At 42.3% G+C, this 17,102-nt stretch overlaps 1 protein-coding gene across 7 annotated transcripts in view; it reads right to left on the bottom strand.

Moving 5' to 3' along the window:
- SFXN1 (sideroflexin 1) overlaps positions 1-17,102 on the bottom strand; it is a 29,467-nt gene that overhangs the window by 8,628 nt on the left and 3,737 nt on the right. For 6 of the 7 annotated variants that reach the window (XR_016471439.1, XR_004167598.2, XR_004167595.2 and 3 more), the window contains exons 1-6: positions 11,493-11,601; positions 4,162-4,336; positions 3,393-3,563; positions 2,582-2,680; positions 1,451-1,526; positions 356-441 (exon numbers count right to left, since the gene is read on the bottom strand). Coding sequence is in view for 2 of the 7 variants with exons in the window: in XM_031598118.2 (XP_031453978.1) it covers positions 356-441; positions 1,451-1,526; positions 2,582-2,680; positions 3,393-3,563; positions 4,162-4,325 (596 nt within the window). In the remaining 5 variants the exon portion in view is untranslated. Of the gene's footprint in view, positions 1-355; positions 442-1,450; positions 1,527-2,581; positions 2,681-3,392; positions 3,564-4,161; positions 4,337-11,492; positions 11,602-17,102 lie in introns of those variants that run through there. The other variant, XM_090151109.1, reaches the window with a different exon arrangement.

Here is a 17,102-nt window from a genome sequence, read left to right as displayed (position 1 = left end):
GACTAACTTCTGTATGTGGGATTTGAAGCACCGCTCTGAAATGATTATACTTTTCCATAGCACAGTTTGTATCGAAAAGGCCCACGTGATCAAGTCTTGAAGGACAGCTACTTGGTTACTGAGATTGAGGACTGAAGAGCTAAATAGATATTTATCTGAAGAGAATGAGAACGTTCTATTTTACACGTGTCACAGTCGATCAATTAATACAAGACCATGCCCAAGGTTCTTGCGAGGTTCTGAAACAAGCTAAAGATAATATAATGTTCTTTTTTCAGTACCTCACTGATCTAAGAACTCAATAACATCCTTTCTTTTAGAATGAGTGATTTTTTTTTTTTTTGCCTTTCCCTACCTTTGTCTCATTAGTGGAATATTAATGCAGTTAGCAGCAGCAACAGCAGCAAAAGGAACAAACCGTCCTATAAGAGGTGAGACATGCTGTGAAAAGTAAAAAGAAAAAAAAGAATTACATAATTATTTTTTCCAAAGGTCACATCAAGATGCTTCACTTGTTAATGATAAATGAGATTTTCTTTAAATTAAGATTCAGTTAAAAAATCCCTGGTAAGGTAGAGGCAAAAGAGACATAAGCAAGGCTTAAGTCATAAATACTTCTATCAGGGTGAACACTGGCAGGAGACTGGCAAAAACCACCTTAATTTACTAGCATCACTGCAGACAAATACCAGCTTCTGAGCATGCCTGTCTGCTTGATGGCAACACTAAATAGACTTTAACTTCACTGTCTTCAAGGGAAAGGTTTCAGCCAGCAGCATTTCTAACAGCTGCTTTGCATCTAAGGACACTCACTGCATGAAGCCATTTATGTAGTCTCGTCTCGTATAATCTGAGTTACTCTGCTTAGGATAGTATCTCTCAAATATGGTGTCAATGCTGTACCATACTACCATGCCCAGTATACTAAAGCATAAACTAAGGGATATAAAATAGTTTTTTTTTTTTTTTCTTGGAACATGCTGTGTATTTGTTTGAAGAATTTGAGTTTTCCATATTTAAGAGAAGCAGCTCTTCACACATTCTTCAGCCAGTCTAGAGTAGGCTTCCATGTTTCCAGAAGGAATACTGTACATTAAATACCAGGCAAGCTGCACAGTTGTGTAACAGGCCTATGTCATTGTAATTACATCCATTGCAATTAACTTTCAAACACTGCCAGATACTTTGACACCTTAAAAGAGAAGGCAAAAAGGCACCTTTATAGGATGCATTCTGTGTAAACATCAAGGATAGGGCATTTAAAGTATATATAAGTCCATCTATATGGGGCAAGAAATAAGATTGGGAACTAAAGAAGAGAGCTTCCAAGGGTAATTACAACTCCATGATGGGAGCTGTGCACAGCATGACACAGAGCCAGAGGAGGGAAAGCGACCCATTTTATAGAACACCAAAATCTGAATAAGAATGGAAAAAGTATCAGCAGTACCTTTGTTAGTGCATTAAGTCCTAAAGCTGTTGCAACAGCACCTGTGGTAGCAGAAACATAGGCTGTTCCCAGCTGGCTAAAACAAAAATAATAATGTTTGTACATGCACAACAATTATATCCATGCCACTTTCAAAACCAAACAACTTTTACACGCACAGTAAGTTCCTTCCACCTACAGAAGTTAAAGCATATCTTATTGCAGCAACACAGAAAGTGCTAAGGATGGAACGGTCAAATGAAACCATAAGTTAACCCTTCATAAGTTAACCCTTTTTCTTCCACTATCAGTAGAAACAACAAGCAAGCAACATTTTAACTGTGAGCCAGGCTCCACTGATTCTGCACTGCTGTATGGCATTTTCTCTTATGTCTGAATGAGCACTTTGAAGGATTTAGTTCTGTATTTAATTTCTAAGGTCAAATCTACAATAGCATTTGAAATGAAAAGTACCAAAACCCATCTGTGTAAACCAGCTATGCTGTAAACACTCAAATCCAACCCAATCAGCCAGTCTATATATCCTCTAATCCACTGCCTTCTGCCAGACAGCTACAAGAAAGACAGCCTCAGAACTGATTAAGGTCCTTAGATTTTATCTTTAAGAGCAAAAAAGGAGGTCACATTCATCACACTCAGGCTTTTTCACTATACATACCATAATGCTATAATGGGGTGATAATAGCAGGGTAGCAAAGTCTTTGGCTACAGCAAGCGAGAACAAACCCAAACACAGCAGCCACAGATGCAGAAATGAAGAAAAAGAGCTGCTTACCTTCAGAAAGCCTCAGACAGGCAGGGATCTGCAGCAAGAGATGCCCTCGCCTCCACTGCCAACCCTTCCAACCCTTAAGTGAGGTTTCCCATGCTGGGAAAGGATGGATCCTGGCTCTATCCATTCTGTTCACTCAACTGCATTGCATGCACCTGAGCTGCCCTGGGCTGGCCCTGCCTTCCCACCAGGTGCTCAATCACTGCTTCAGGCCATGACTGAGCATTTCCACTACACAATACCAAACTGATGATAAGTGCAGATGAACAAACTTATCTATCATCTCAAAGACCAATCATACTCCAGTCCATTAGAGAGAACTTGTTAACACATCAGAAGCATCTGGTTCAGTGTCTGACCTGACAGTAATTGGGGCATCACCGCTCCTGTTTGTGTAATTTACTATAGCATTGAAGGACTGGTTAATCCACTGCCAGAAAACCACTGCTGGTGTCGTTCTTGAAAAAAGAAACAACCATTAGTATTTCTAAAAACAGAGTTGAGTCAACAGCACAGAAAAATCTTGGCAAATCAAGAAAAGCCAATGCAAGCAGTAATCATACAGTTTCTTGGATACCTGAATAAAGCAATTCAGTCAAGGAGGTACTGTCTTAGTAATGAAAATGCAAGTTACTTCTAAGAATAAATTTTAAAAGCATTGCAAATGAATAACAGTTCACTTGGGACAAAGGTTTATAATAATAGCAAAAGCATTATAGTAAACCTCTCTACAAAAACATACAGAGGAAAAAAATGAAACTCTACAAGATCTAGAGTACTTTTCCAGAGTTAGTCCTTTGCAGTTCACTTCCTTTCTTTGGAAACTCTGTAAGTGACTCAGAAATGGATTTTAGAGGCAGGGTTTACTTTCTCAGTCTTCAAAAATTTTAATGCTCCTAATTGTTCTAATAAATCCGAGACATTACAAGAAGGAAAAGTGGGATATATGGATTAGGAGAAGCATCCAAGAGCTTATATCACAGCAGCTTCCAGAAGAAACCAATAATCAGTGAGGGTATGAAGGAACACAGAGAAAAGAAAGTTTTACTTCCTTTTTTATTTTAGAATATTTATTACACATCTTCTAAAACGCTCTTCTGACAATAACACTGGCTTTCACTTATCTAATTTGTAGGGAAATGTTTCATGTGTTACACTGCCACTACTTACCTATAAAAGGTCATCATACAACCTGTGATAGTCATGTTCATGGGTACCTGAGCTGACATTCGGCCAATCAAGACCATCTTTTCACCAGTGTCTGGATGAAAGGCTGAATCATAGATATACTTTGCTCTCCACAGTTCATTTTCAGTCAATCCAGGTGCTACAATACCTTGTCTTGGAACAAATTGAAACCAACAGAACAAGACAACAGCAAAAAGCACAACAGTTATAAACATAAAATGTGCAACTTCCAGTGAAAAGCTTAGCATCAAAAGGAGGCTAATTTAATCTAGCCTTATAGTCAGCTTGTAGATCTTCAACTATTAAATAAATTGGTGAAATAAGAAGAATTAACACTCCCAGCATGTGGTTGTATGGGCTGAGTTGACGCAACCAGCATCAAACTTCTCTTGACTCAAGCCAGTACTGGGTCTGAGCTGAAATGGACAACTAAAATCCCTGAGCATGAAACTTCGGAAATTTAGTTTGATTTAACAAACCACGTGCTCCAAAAATACAACATATGAAAGGGTATTTTAAACTGTTGTTCTATTGACTATTTTCAGAACTAGACACTCCCACATTTTCAAGTACTAAATAGTTTTTCTCAGATGACAATTTCCCCTTTCATTAGTAATCTGACAGCGTTTCAAGCTCTGAAACAAGACAAAAGACAAAAGAGTGGTGCAATAAATACTTCTAAATCTACAATTGTGATATTCTTATTACTGTCATGACTTTTTTGGGCCAGCATTAAAAATGACTGTCATACCTGTAATCATGCACGATTTTTCTTGCGCTTTCCAGCTGGGCATCAGATAACAAAATATTTCGGGGGTCTGTTACAGTGAAGAAGTGACTGGCTCGTCCAATGAAAGTGCTTTGATCCCATCGGGGCTCCTTGATGTTAATATTTAATGGTATATCTGCTGACATCTTCAAAAACTCTGCGAAGAAAAGATGAACATTTGTAATTCAGAATTCTTATTCCGTAACATGTCTCAAACTGATAAGACTCCACAATGAAAAATAGCTTTAGTTGCAGAAAAAAAAGAGACACATCTTGCAGAACTGAGCTTTAAAGGAGTACAGAAAGTAGATGATGTCAGAGATCACAGTTTTAATTAGATTGGTATTCATTCAAGAAAATGAACTAAACTTAAATATCTACATTTTTGGGCTTGCTTCCCAAAACATTTACACATTTCATGGTTTTCTGTAAGACCATGATTATCTGAGGATGAGTAGATTGCAAAGTATAATAGCTCACTAAGAAGTAGATGTACTAATTAACAAGATATTAAACAGAAATCTGCTTTACTTGAGTGATGAATTAGTGTTAGCTGAACACGTTGTCATAAAGGGAAATTAAACTTTTCAAGAGATGCCTGAAGAGCCATTATAAAGTTCAGTAGCATTTAGCAAAATCCAGTTAGCACCTCTGGCATTGCAAAGCAAAAAAACAAAAAAAAACAAAAAAAAACTGGGATTACAAACACCAAATATTATTTCTCCAAATCCATGCTCTATTGAAACAAAGATTTCATAATGCAACAATTTGCCACATTATGAGCGCATGAACAGTTCCTCTCATGAGGCATCAAGGATGGTAACAGAACCACAATGACAGGCACCAAACAAACACAGCTCTGCATTTAGAGGGCTTAAAGCCCAGAAAATTAAAAATTTACTGAAAAATGACTAGAAGTACTCTGACACCTGATCCTTACCTCCCACTAACAAACCCTAAGGAACACTGTAAAGCTCCTGAGCCACTGGTGTAAATTTGGTAAAGCTTGTATGGTGGAGAACGTAAAAAGGAATTATCAGAAGAAAAGAACTAAGGATGCAGAGTGTCTGCAACATTAAAAAAAAAAAAAACAGGGAAAAAAAGGAGAGAATATTTGTGAAACGTGAAGAAGTTGTTGTCTATCCATCAAATGTAATTATGATCCCTCTTCTTCTACATTAAGTGGAAAAATCTGTTAGTCACAGGAGAAGAGAGGTCTACAGAAATAAAGGCCTAAATGCCTGTTCTGCTGTGTGCCATATGCCTATTATGAAAAGCACTGGGTTTTCCAGTATCATTGGATCATAGAATGGCTTGGGATGGATGGGCCCCCAAGGACCATCAGGTTCCAACCCTCCTGCCATAGGCAGGGCCACCAACCTCCAGATCTGGTACCAGACCAGGCTGCCCAGGGCCCCATCCAACCTGGGCTCAAACACCTCCAGAACAGAGATACAGCATGACAAAAAAACAAGCAAACCAGACCATCTTCTGGACTAAAATGGTGACAGCTGCAAAGGGCAGGGAAATCATTCTGGGAATACTTCCCTATCAGTTAAGTATTTGTGGGAAAGTCTGTTTCAATATCCTTATAATTAAATTATCAGTTTCATTAGGAAAGATTAAACCTGCTTAGGACAGCTTACGTCAATCTGTTTAAAACTGTCCAACGAATGCTTAAAAAAGCACTCCATAAACAGAAGCTCTTTGCTTTCCTTTCACACTGATCAGCAAGTGCTGAAAACTGCTTTGTCTATATTACTGGGTTGTCTGTGATTTATTTTTATTGCATACAAAACTTCTGCCATGAACCCCAGATCTAAACAACAAAGATCAATTCAGTATAACTTCACTCCAAGTCACTCAGCCTGCCCTGATGGAGGTGGATCTACAGAGAACAGAGGAGGGACCACAGCCACATCCTATCCTTACCCCCAGTTAAACTGACATGAGCACGTCTAACCTTGCTACCAACACACCTCCATCTTCGTGTGTGGGCACATCCCAAGGAAAAAGATAGGCTTTCATGGGGCTGCATGGCAAGGGTTAGCATGGCAGCAGCAAAAAGCAAAGCAGCAGGAAAATGCAAAAACACTTTGACAAAGGATCCTTGGCACGTGCCACAGCAAATACTTATGCTTGAAATCACTGTGTCTGTTTAAAAAGGTGACAACAGGAACAAAGAATACTGGCTTTGATAGGACTGGTCTTGACAAAGGTAAAGCAGAGCACATGGACTCCAGTCTCGCTGGCATTCACCCAGCAAAAGATTTGCTCTTGTGCAAAAAGAGATCAAAGCCTTGGGTGCCTACTATCCAAGATCACAACGTTTTCTTCTCAATCACATGACATAACTGACTTGCACTTTAATACTACCAGTAGGCACAATGCTTTTCTAAGTGAGTTTCAAGTCATAAAGACTCTGCGTGGACAGACCACAGTGCACACAAAGGAGCGGATGCTGTCCATGCAAGGAAGCATAACAAGTTCCAGACACTGGAAAAATACAGTTTGGTGACACACAAAACCTGCACTGAAGTAGAAAGGTTGCTGGGTTTGTTGGTCTCGGGACTCTGAATCACTGCTCTGCTACAGTGCTCCTGGTCTAGGAGAGCCAGGGAAGTTCTGCATTGAAAGTGTACATGATCTCCAGCACAATGCTTTTAGAATATCATCACTTGTGTCAAATAGTTCTCAATATAAGTTAAGCATGTCCAAAATTTAAGCTCAAATTACCCGAATATTCGTAATAAAAACGTGATAAGAACTAATACAGGGCTCCAAGGTTAAATCAAGTTAAAATAAACCCAAGTGAACTGTGAGATAAGTGGGAAGTTTGCAGAATGGGAAGTAAATGCACAAATCTTCCAGAATGAAAGTGAAAAGGTTGACTTTGTTCTACATACACAATTGAGCATTAAGGGGCTGCTGCAGTCCACCTCTTTATTAGTTGACTAATAATTTGAATTTACTGTTCCCACACCTATGGCTATTTGGTAAGTGGTGACAGAGGGGAGAACGCCTGCAAAATAAGAGAACTGAGTTAGCAGCACCTGAGATTTTTAAGGTGGAAAGGTAAACAACACAATTACCCAATCTGGTCTGAATGCCCATCTTCCTCAAGCAACTCCATTAGCAGAGGATTTGAGAGACGGCATTAATTAAATTACTGAAATAATTCAGACTTAAACAGCGCCCTGTGGTCACATTCACAACACAGGAGGATCAGCACAACATGAGTGGATAAATGACAAGGATGACAACACAGCACAGCAAAGCACAATATCACGGAAAATGCACAGTAAGAAAGAAAGAACGTCTCTGCTGTTTCAAACAACTGACTAAATGGGGAAGTATTGAACAGAATCACATATATTTACAAACCTCAATGTTAGCAACACCTCATACTAGCAAATTAAACCAATAATAAAGCACTGAGAGTCCTCTGGCACATTCATACTGCTGCACTCCCCATTTCCCAATGCCATGGAGAATGGCTGCACCGTGGGATGGTTGCAGCTGCTGTGGGCAGAGCTGTGCTCCTGCAGTTTGGCACTGCAGCTCCCCAGCACCAACACAGCGACCATCCATGTTGCACAGTGCAGCCATTTGTACATATCAAGGCATGTTTTCAGAATGCTAACTGCAATCACGTGCTTCATCAGCTTCCCACATGGGAATGGCTGTGGCTTGCTGGAACGTGCTGCCAGGAGTTCAGCTGCAGGACCAGGATGATGATTACAGACTCATCAAAATAATGAAGCTTTACTTATCCACAGCCAAAAATAAGATCTTCCTTCATCTGCAGAGAAACTCTGTATTCTGAATAACCTACAAACATCTTTCTTTTAAATTAAATCACTTCTTGACTGTGTCTTTCAACTCCCCTTTCCAATCAGAAAGTGACCTTGAACAGAATGCCCCAGTGCTAAGCACACCTAAACCTGCTGTCCTCTGATCAGACGAAAATGCCTGCAAGTTCCCAGTGTAAAATGACATTAATGGGAAGGAAAGAGGGCTTGGAACTAAGTGAGATTGGCCTCTCTTAAAAAATAATTGCATAAAACCTGCACAAAGCCTGATCAACAATTTTAGTACAAAGGCTGCATTTAGATTTGCTGCAGAATCAGCAATAGCAGAAGACTTTAAACCCTGTTTAAAAGGTCAACAGTAGCAGTTGCAACAATTCTAAAAAATGCCGATTCAGGAGTTGTCAGTTCAACTCTCCAGTGTTCTATTTCCAAACTGCATTTCAGACAGCACACTGACTGCCACAGATCGCTTCTCACACTGCAGCAACAGCCAAAAGAGGAGCAAGGACCACCTGAGACAGTTTTGAGCAGCCCAGACGTTTGAGCATTCATTTTGACATGGATGAAAAGAAACACGGTTGAAAACAAAAGATGAGGTTTTATAAAAAGTGAACCCTATTTGTTACTAACAGCGCACTTGAAGGACTCATAAACTAGGGGTGAATTCAAGTTGGGCAGCCCACACTCAGGCAGCAGTGCTTGAATGAGGAAACTGGATTTGCTACTTTCCTTGCAACAATATATGCTTTATGTTACTTATACCCTGTATTTTAACCCAAATCTTGAAAAAACCCATTCTGCAAGTAAAAAACTTCACCAGACACATCCCTGATTTTTTCCAATATCCAAGCTAAAGCTGAAAGTGGAGCTTTGAGAAAGGAAATTTCCTGATGATACAACTGTGTATCCTGATGTTTCTGATACCTGTAGTCACTGTTCTGAGTCAAGAAGCATCCCTAGTGTCAAAATATCCATTCCTTGAGTGATACAGAGAGGTGCCACTGCTTGGAAGAGCAGGAGGTGATTCTGACAATGGCTAAAAGATAAGAACTGCCTGCAGGTTGCTGAGAAGTGTTATATTGTCTGAGAGAATATTTTGAGTCACCAGCCAGAAAACTCACCCAGAAATAGGCTTTTCTGAACAGATACAAAGGCCTGGATTTTCTTGAGTTGGGGATCCTTTGGCAAATGCCCTCAGATTGGATAGGATGCTGCTTCACTACACAGAATTTTCTGTTCCTTTTTGGTTTTATGGGGGCCAGAGTCCAGATTATCAGCTCCAGTACCTTCCCCTATTTTAGTGGACTCTGCAAATGAGAGCGGCCTTTCACCTCCCTTGCATGCAGATCCAGAAAGCAAGCAAACACCGAGCTGGGGAGGACAAAGCTGGCCGAGAGAAGACTGTGTCTAAAGCAGTGCAGATGTGATAATGAACATTGCAACATCTCACATCTCAGCTCCTCAGACCAAATCATTTATAACATTACTTATACATCACTGGACACATGATACTCACAGAACTCAAAAGCAGCCTTTGTAGAGGAAGGGAATAAACCAGCCAACATAAATGCTAAATGAAAGATGGGACTTTCATGGTACCCTTTACCAGGACTTACTTAGATCCCTCACTTCAGGCATTTGGGTCAGATCATGACTCACAAAATCTCCTAGGAGCTAAGTGTTCTTTTTTCAGAAAAAGGAGAAGAAAATCACTTTGCTTTCCCCTCTCTGAAAACCGATTAAAAATAGAAGGTATCAGCAGTACCCACTTCTTATCAGAATCCTAGCATTACAGAATAGCTCTAAAGTTGGAGCCATGTGTTGCTGAAATCATTTGATGTGCAGATTCATGGAGAGAGAGAGGCACATTTAGGTTCCTAGATCTCTGTCCTTCAAAGCACTCCCCCAGCAGCTGGCTGTGCAAATGTTCTGTTCTGGGAAACAAGAGACGTAGGTTGGAAAGCCTTAGGCTCAGAAAAGTACCCACTGCTACAAAATGGGAAGAAGAACAGCTCTCTCCTTTCTCTGCCTCATTTATAAATCAAATCAACCATGGCCACTTGCTTGTTACTGCAGAGCTCAGTTCCTCTGAAGCCCCTTCATGGTGCTTTGATAGAAACTATAGAAAGATTCTGTTAGGCACTTTTATTCCTCCAATAACATACCGGCCCCTTTTAGGCCTTTTTTTGCCCAAACAAACTCAGTATTTCTGTTTTCCAGGAGGAACGCCATGAGAACAGTGGCTACTTGGTTTAGGAGAAACAAACAGGAAGTGTACTTCCTCCTGATCAGTAAAAAGTGACCCATTCTACTTTAAAGTTACAGTGCTCTGGTAAAGCAACAGCAAAAATGCAAACCCAGCTACTACCCATATTTCAATTGTTCTGGCAAAGGAAAGAACACAATGAATGCATTCTCCAGGGATGTCAATCAAGGCAGGATAGTTGGAAAGCACTTCTATGTGACGGTAAAACAGCAGCTCTCAGACTTACCGGGGTCATTAAGCAGTGGTATTCCTCTATTTGCACTGTGCCTGCTATCACAGTTTGAAAGAAGCAGCACGGAGAGAAGTATGATGCAACACACACCAAATGCTAACAAACACACTTGCAAAGCGTTCCTTCCCATCCAGTAAATATCTATTTAGAGTACAAAGAAAAGAATCCTTGCACTGTACTTTTTCCTTCTGTAATCACAAGAACAACAAACTGAGTGCTGGAGAAAGTAAATCACGGCAACACTGCAAGATACTTTTTTGCTTGCAAGTGTACATCCTGTTTGTAGCCTAGCAACAGAAGCAGCGGTCTGCGTTAAAAGGGCAGTGCCTGCTGCTGGGATTCTCTCCTCAAAACAGCAGCCATCTTTGGCGTGTCACTTGGTGGGAGGTTTCATCGTTCTGTACTGAAGCTGCTTCCAGATGTCCGAGCTGCAGCAGCGTGCGCCTGCACTTTGCTGTCCCCGCTCACACCACAGGGATGTGTCACACACCGACCTCTCCTCGTCATTAAGAGAGAAAAAGCTAAGAAGGGTTAACTCAAGGTCTGATTTTGTGTCATTGCTGAGAGCGTGTCTCTACAGCCCTGCGGTAAGCGGAGGTAGGATTATCAGGCCGCACCCAGACACATTCATCACCTTCTTCCACAGTTTTGGTTTTTTTTTTTTTTTTTACTATTGGGTATATATACTTCTGATAGGAACCATACAGCCAATTTTAAACTGGTACAAAGCCAGCCTTCGCTCCCTTCTGCTTTAGCATCATAGCAATGAAATAAACCCTCCTACTGAGAACCCCCGGCTCTGTGACACGGCACCCCGCTCTGCGGGCAGCCCGGGGGCGCAGGGAAGGTGCCGAGAAGGCGTGGAAGCAGAGCGTCCTCGTTCAGGAAACGGGAGCCAACGGAGGCTTGGGATCCTCCCCGAGGAGGACGGGGGTGGCAGAGCGGGCAGGGCGACAACCTCCACCCGCGGCCCAGCCCCGCGCCCCCCGCTGCCGGTACTCACCGCACCGCACCGCACCGCACCCCGCCGGCTCCGCGCCGCCCCGCCGCCCGGAAGAGACTCGCGTTGCGCGGGGCCGGCTTGAAGAGCGGCCGCCCCGCTCCGCTCCGCCCCGTCCCGCTCCGCCCAGTGGGGCCGGGCGGAGAGGCGGGGGTCGGCCGGCTGAACGGTCATCCCGGGCGGTAAAATAAAGCGTACGGCTTTATACAGCTTTGCACCAGAAACAAAGTGTAGTAGGAGGGCTGCAGGGGTGCTCTTCGCCTTTGTGGGGAGGACATCTGTGCAGGCTGAGGGAAGGTTTGGCACCGTGCAGCTCCTCGTGGCACCTCACTGCTCTGCTGTCTGTGGCAGCAACAGGGCTGGAGGGGACGGCGTGGAGCTGTGTCGTCGGAGGGCAGGTGGGGCTGAGGGAAAGGTTCTGCATCAGAGGGCACGGAACGGGCTGCTGGAGATCAGGGGGTGTTTGGACGATGCCCTCAGACACAGGCTTTGAATTTTGAGTGGTCCTATGAATGGACGGGAGTTGGATTCGGTGGTCCTTGTGGGTCCCTTCCATCTTGGGATAGTCTATGATTTTGTGATTTTGGGTTGTTTGTGGCATTAAGGTGCCCTGCTTGCTCAGCTCCCTGATGGGACAGGCCTGCCATGGTCTGCTGGCAGCTCGTGGCAGAATGTGGCCTCAAGTTTTGCAGGCAGCTCAGGCTGTGAAATTACTTTCATAGTTAACGGAATAAAAGCTAATGGAAGGGTTACAAGAAATATTATTGGCCACCTCTGTAGCAGGATGGCAGTACTCGGTTGGTGAACAAATTGGATCATCAGTCAGTTTAATAGGAACAACTTCAGAGGCAAAAGAACTGGTGGCCCGAAGGCAACCTTGACAACAAAGATGGATGGTTATGGACTTTCTCATTTTCGTTACTCCGGCTTTAATAAGTATTGCAGAAAACAGCCAGCAGCAGGGAAATGCTCATAGGAAACCACAGTAACTGAACCCTTAGAAAAATAATTCACCCTCAGATCCTAATCCTACAAAATAAAAAGAGGAAAAAAAAGAAAAAAGAAACTGTATTACTATGAAATTTCTTCCAGCTGATGAAAACCTTCTTGCATGTGGTGCCTTAGAAATGTCAAATAAATGTGGATTTAAATAAATAAAAGGCTGAGGAATGGATCACAGAGCGTCTCATTCTTTTTGGTAATTATGGTCACTCCTAATTTTCTCTTTGTACCATCTGATAGTTTCTCTGATGGTTACGAGATGTGCAGTCATTTGAGATTAAAAACAAAGCTAGGGATACTCAATTAGGCTGTTCCCATTCCTTTTCTATCCCTGCTTTTAGATGAACACGGTGATAAATGCGCAAAATAGATCACTAGCTCATTTCACAAATCAATTAAAGCTCATTAAAGTCTCAGTTTGGTAGTGTTACGATAATTTGATAAGTCAGCAACACGTGAGCTGGTGTCATCCCGTATCTCATATTGAGTCTTTTGGGAATGGGAAAAGCGTGCTGCGATAGGGCTGTGTTGCATCCCATGAATATTCTGCAAACAGTGCTAGGTTACCTTGTTGGTGTGCCAGAACAGCTCACCAACATGCAAAGGCCAAAAAACAGACACTCCGTGTCATAGACTCTTTGAAGTAACATAAGACGGGCTGGAAGAGGCTGTGGTGGCTCCCAGCCAGCTCTGTATTAGAGGACTGGGAGGGGAGGACCCCACAATGTGGTATGCAGTATACTGATCTGCAGCTGGGTAATACAGCTTTGTCCTTCTGAAGTCCTCATTCTCTCCCAAAACCCCTGCACAGACAGTCCTATAGACTAAATCCACATAGTTGAGTCAGTAAACTCAAGCATGTGTTTTCTTACAGGTTTTCATATGGAGTGGGGTTAAATGACAGTGTACGTATTAATAGTACTTACAGGAAGCACATCTCTAGAGTCTGAAATGGATGCATGAAGTAAGTGCTACCTTGGTTCCTTTCGAAGTGTTCCTTTCAGTCACCTTATTTCCAGAAGAACTCACTGATAGGACTCCTGCAAACCTTCAGGTGTACATTCAGTCCTTTGTCTTTGTTGAACTAGATATGAATTCAACCCTCTTTGTGTTTCACCTGAAAGAATTTCTAGACTGCTGCAGAGCAAACCTCTCCCTATGCAAATTAGAGCAGGAACATTTCTGTTTTTGTACAGCTACTGCCTCATCTAAGAAATGAGCTTTACTGTATTTGCTCTCTTCAAGCTTCACTGCGTTCATAATATTTACATTGGACATAATAATTTTATATTTTTTGCCATTTCAAATTGGTGCTGGGAATCAAATGACAAAAACTGAGAGCTGCTGCGCACTGCAATTATTAACACAGATATCCAGTAAGTGGCACTGCAGGACTAGCTTTTCTGCAGCCCTGTATCACAAACAGCAAGCATGGAATGTATCAAGACTTTTCTACTCCACGAGAAAGGCAGTTGTACAGCGGGTGGGAAGCGATGTGTGATGATGGCTCTGAAGGTGCAGAGCAAGGAGCTGGAGTGTGTTCAGCAGCTGGCTCTGGGGATGGTGTTAGGAACTAGCCTTGGCACCAAGCTGACTGTTATCAGAGGTTTGCCAGAAGATCCCAGCCACATTTCTGGGAACTGTTTTTAGCACTCATTTGATGGGAGGTGTGTGTGAAAGCTTTGTGCTGCGTTTTACTATCAGGAGCACAATATGAGGCTGGGTGAACCACATATATAAAGCATTTCTTTTGCTCTGCTGACTTACTGTGCATTAATGTTATGCAGGAAATCCAAACCCCAGACTGGAAGGGATGTCAGTACAGTCTCCTAAAGACTGTTTCTGAACTGGAGATTTCTGTGAGTCCATGTCAGTACATCAAAAACCTTCACCCTATTTTCCAACAGTCTCAGCTGCCAAAGAATAAACTATTAACCAGGGAAAAACAGTCCAACAGATGAGAAACACAACACTTTTTGATAACATAAATTGTAATAAGCCCTTATATAAGCCAGTAGAGAATTACTTGCAAAGTCAGTTAAAGATTTTGGCTCCATTTGCAGTATCTGAACCTAACTTCAGCTTACTCATGCTATATTGTGCCAAGCTAAATTGATGCATACCAAATTTTCCCCTTTATCTAGATGAAAACATGCACAGTTACAGCAAGCAAGACTTGAAGAGGAAGAACGTGAAAAGCCATCCTGCATTTAGAAGGGGCATAGCACTACGTTTAAAAGGATAAACCAGAATTTCAAGAGGATTTGGGACCATTTCCTCTGTGTTGTGGCTATTCCAAAAATGCCTCCTGTGGGATTGTCCACAGCCTGAAGCACTGCTGGCAGCAAGGCTCTCAGCCAGGCAGGCTGATGGATGGAGTATGGAGCAAGAGGAGGTGTGGGTCCCTCTTGCTTTAGCACCATCCCATGAGATGTCACAGCTGCTTCAACTGTGCTGGACAAAATTTTTCATCATCCTTTAGGGACCAGCTATGCAACAGCATCAGTTGACATGCACGGGAGCATGTCAGAACATGGAGAGGCATGCAGAAATGTGAGTGAAGAACAACATGTGACAACACAACATGGGACAAAATAAGACATCACCAGACACCTCTGAATAGCATGCCACATGCCATCACAGATCATAGGATCATTACGACCTCTGGGATCATCTAGGACATCCCCAGCCCTCTCCACCATGCCCACTGATCATATCCCTCACTGCCACATCTGTGTATTTCTTGAACACCTCCAGGGATGGTGACTCACCCACCTCCCTGGGATATCAGGTATTGGCAGCCTGTGCCAATACCTGATCACTCTCAGAAGAATTTTTTCCTAAGATCCAACCTGATAGCATGCAACAGCATTAACAGCATGGATCAACATGTCACAGCATGATAAATGTACCTAGAAAGCTGGTAGAAATAATGAGAGAGCAGTGAGAAATTCCTAGCAGCAGGAAAATTCCTGGGAACATATAGAAAGTGTCAAGAGAACCATAGAAAACTCCTAGAAAGATTTTGGGAGTTCCTAGAAAATTATAGGAAACTCTTAAAAAACAAATTTCATTTCTAGAAAGCAATGGGGAGAATCCTAGGAAGCAAAAAATGAATTCCTAGAAAGCTGGCTACAAGTTTTTGGAAAACTAGAGGACAATTTCTAAAAGGGAAGGGAGAATTCCTAAAAAGCAGTAGAGGAGTCCTAAAAAGAAATGCACAATTCCTAGAAAGCCATGAGAAATTCCTAAAGAGCAGAAGAAAACTCCTGGAAAACAGGTCAGAATTACTATAAGTAGAGTACAGTTACTAAAAATCATTGGGATACTTCTAGAAAAGTGTTAGGGAATGAGAAAAGCTGTGCTGGTGCAGCCAAAGCCTGATGTGTTCCAAGCCCAGAGCTGCTGAGCCTCGCAGGGCAGGAGCACGAGCAGCTCACTGGCTTTCAGGCCCCTGACCCTGAGATGGATTTTGACAAATGGGTGATAGGAAGCAGGGAACATTTCCAGTCAGGGGAAGCACTGCTTGTTAGACACTGCTCTGAGAGCTGCTGTCGCAGCAACTTCTTTCTCTGCAACACAGGGCAGGGAAAAGCCAAGGACACAGAGGCAGGCTGCAAAGAGCCAGATATTACTGAATTACTGAGATGAACCAGTTCTACCTGGTGTGGTCAGACTGGCACAAAGGCTGAAACAGAAAAAGTATGCAGACAAGGTAGGGTGAACATGAATTTGGGATTGTATCATGGTTTGGGGTAGTCCAGTTTGAGCCCTGGGTGTTTCAAAAGCTCAAAAACTGTGGCAGGAGGAATAAAGAGAGTAAAGCCAGAACCTTGGTTTGGATTCTTATTTTTCTACTGGCACCAGGGGAGGTTCAGTCTGGACATTAGGACAAATTTCTTCAATGTGAGGACAATCAAACACAGATCAAACATTGCCCCAGTGCTATCAGTGCTAAGAGATATTTGGATAATGCTCTTCCAATAAGCTTTAATTTTTGGTTAGCACTGGAAAGCTCAGGCAGTTGGACTGGATGTTCTTCCAAGGTCCCTTCCAACCAACCTTTTCCATTCCATTCCATTCCATTCCATTCCATTCCATTCCATTCCATTCCATTCCATTCCATTTCTTATTTTTTATTTTTCGTATTTCCTTTAATTCTCATTAATTCAAGGATTTTTGTAGCCTGCCTATAGAAGGTCTGTAGAACATGACCATATTGGATGTGCAGTAATGTGCACTTATATATACATCATCAGCTGTAGGGTAATAGTCTGACTTTTCTTACCTACTCTGCTAAGCATTAAAGGCACTGGGCTTAGGTTAGTGCCAATGACACTTTTCATCATCACATGTTCTGCATCAGAAAGAACAAAAGTCCTCTGATGGAAGAGGAGCAGTTCTCCATCCACCATTCAGGGGCTGTGCTGGAATATGGGAGAAGGATCCATTTTGTGCTGCTGGCTGGCATGCAGCTCAGGAGTAAATCTGCAGCTTAGGAGTGGAGTGCCACCTACCAAGCCATCTGCTAAGAAAATTATGTTATCTGTAGCTTGATCCACTGCTGCTAAAAATCACTGTGACACTCAGCTGTGAAGAGTTTTGCTGCTA

The sequence above is a fragment of the Phasianus colchicus genome, chromosome 15 (assembly GCF_987193195.1).
Source record: "Phasianus colchicus chromosome 15, bPhaCol1.hap1.1, whole genome shotgun sequence".
NCBI lineage: Eukaryota > Metazoa > Chordata > Aves > Galliformes > Phasianidae > Phasianus > Phasianus colchicus.
The sequence above is the reverse complement of the archived record's forward strand: the minus strand, read 5'-3'. Positions and strand labels throughout refer to the sequence as shown.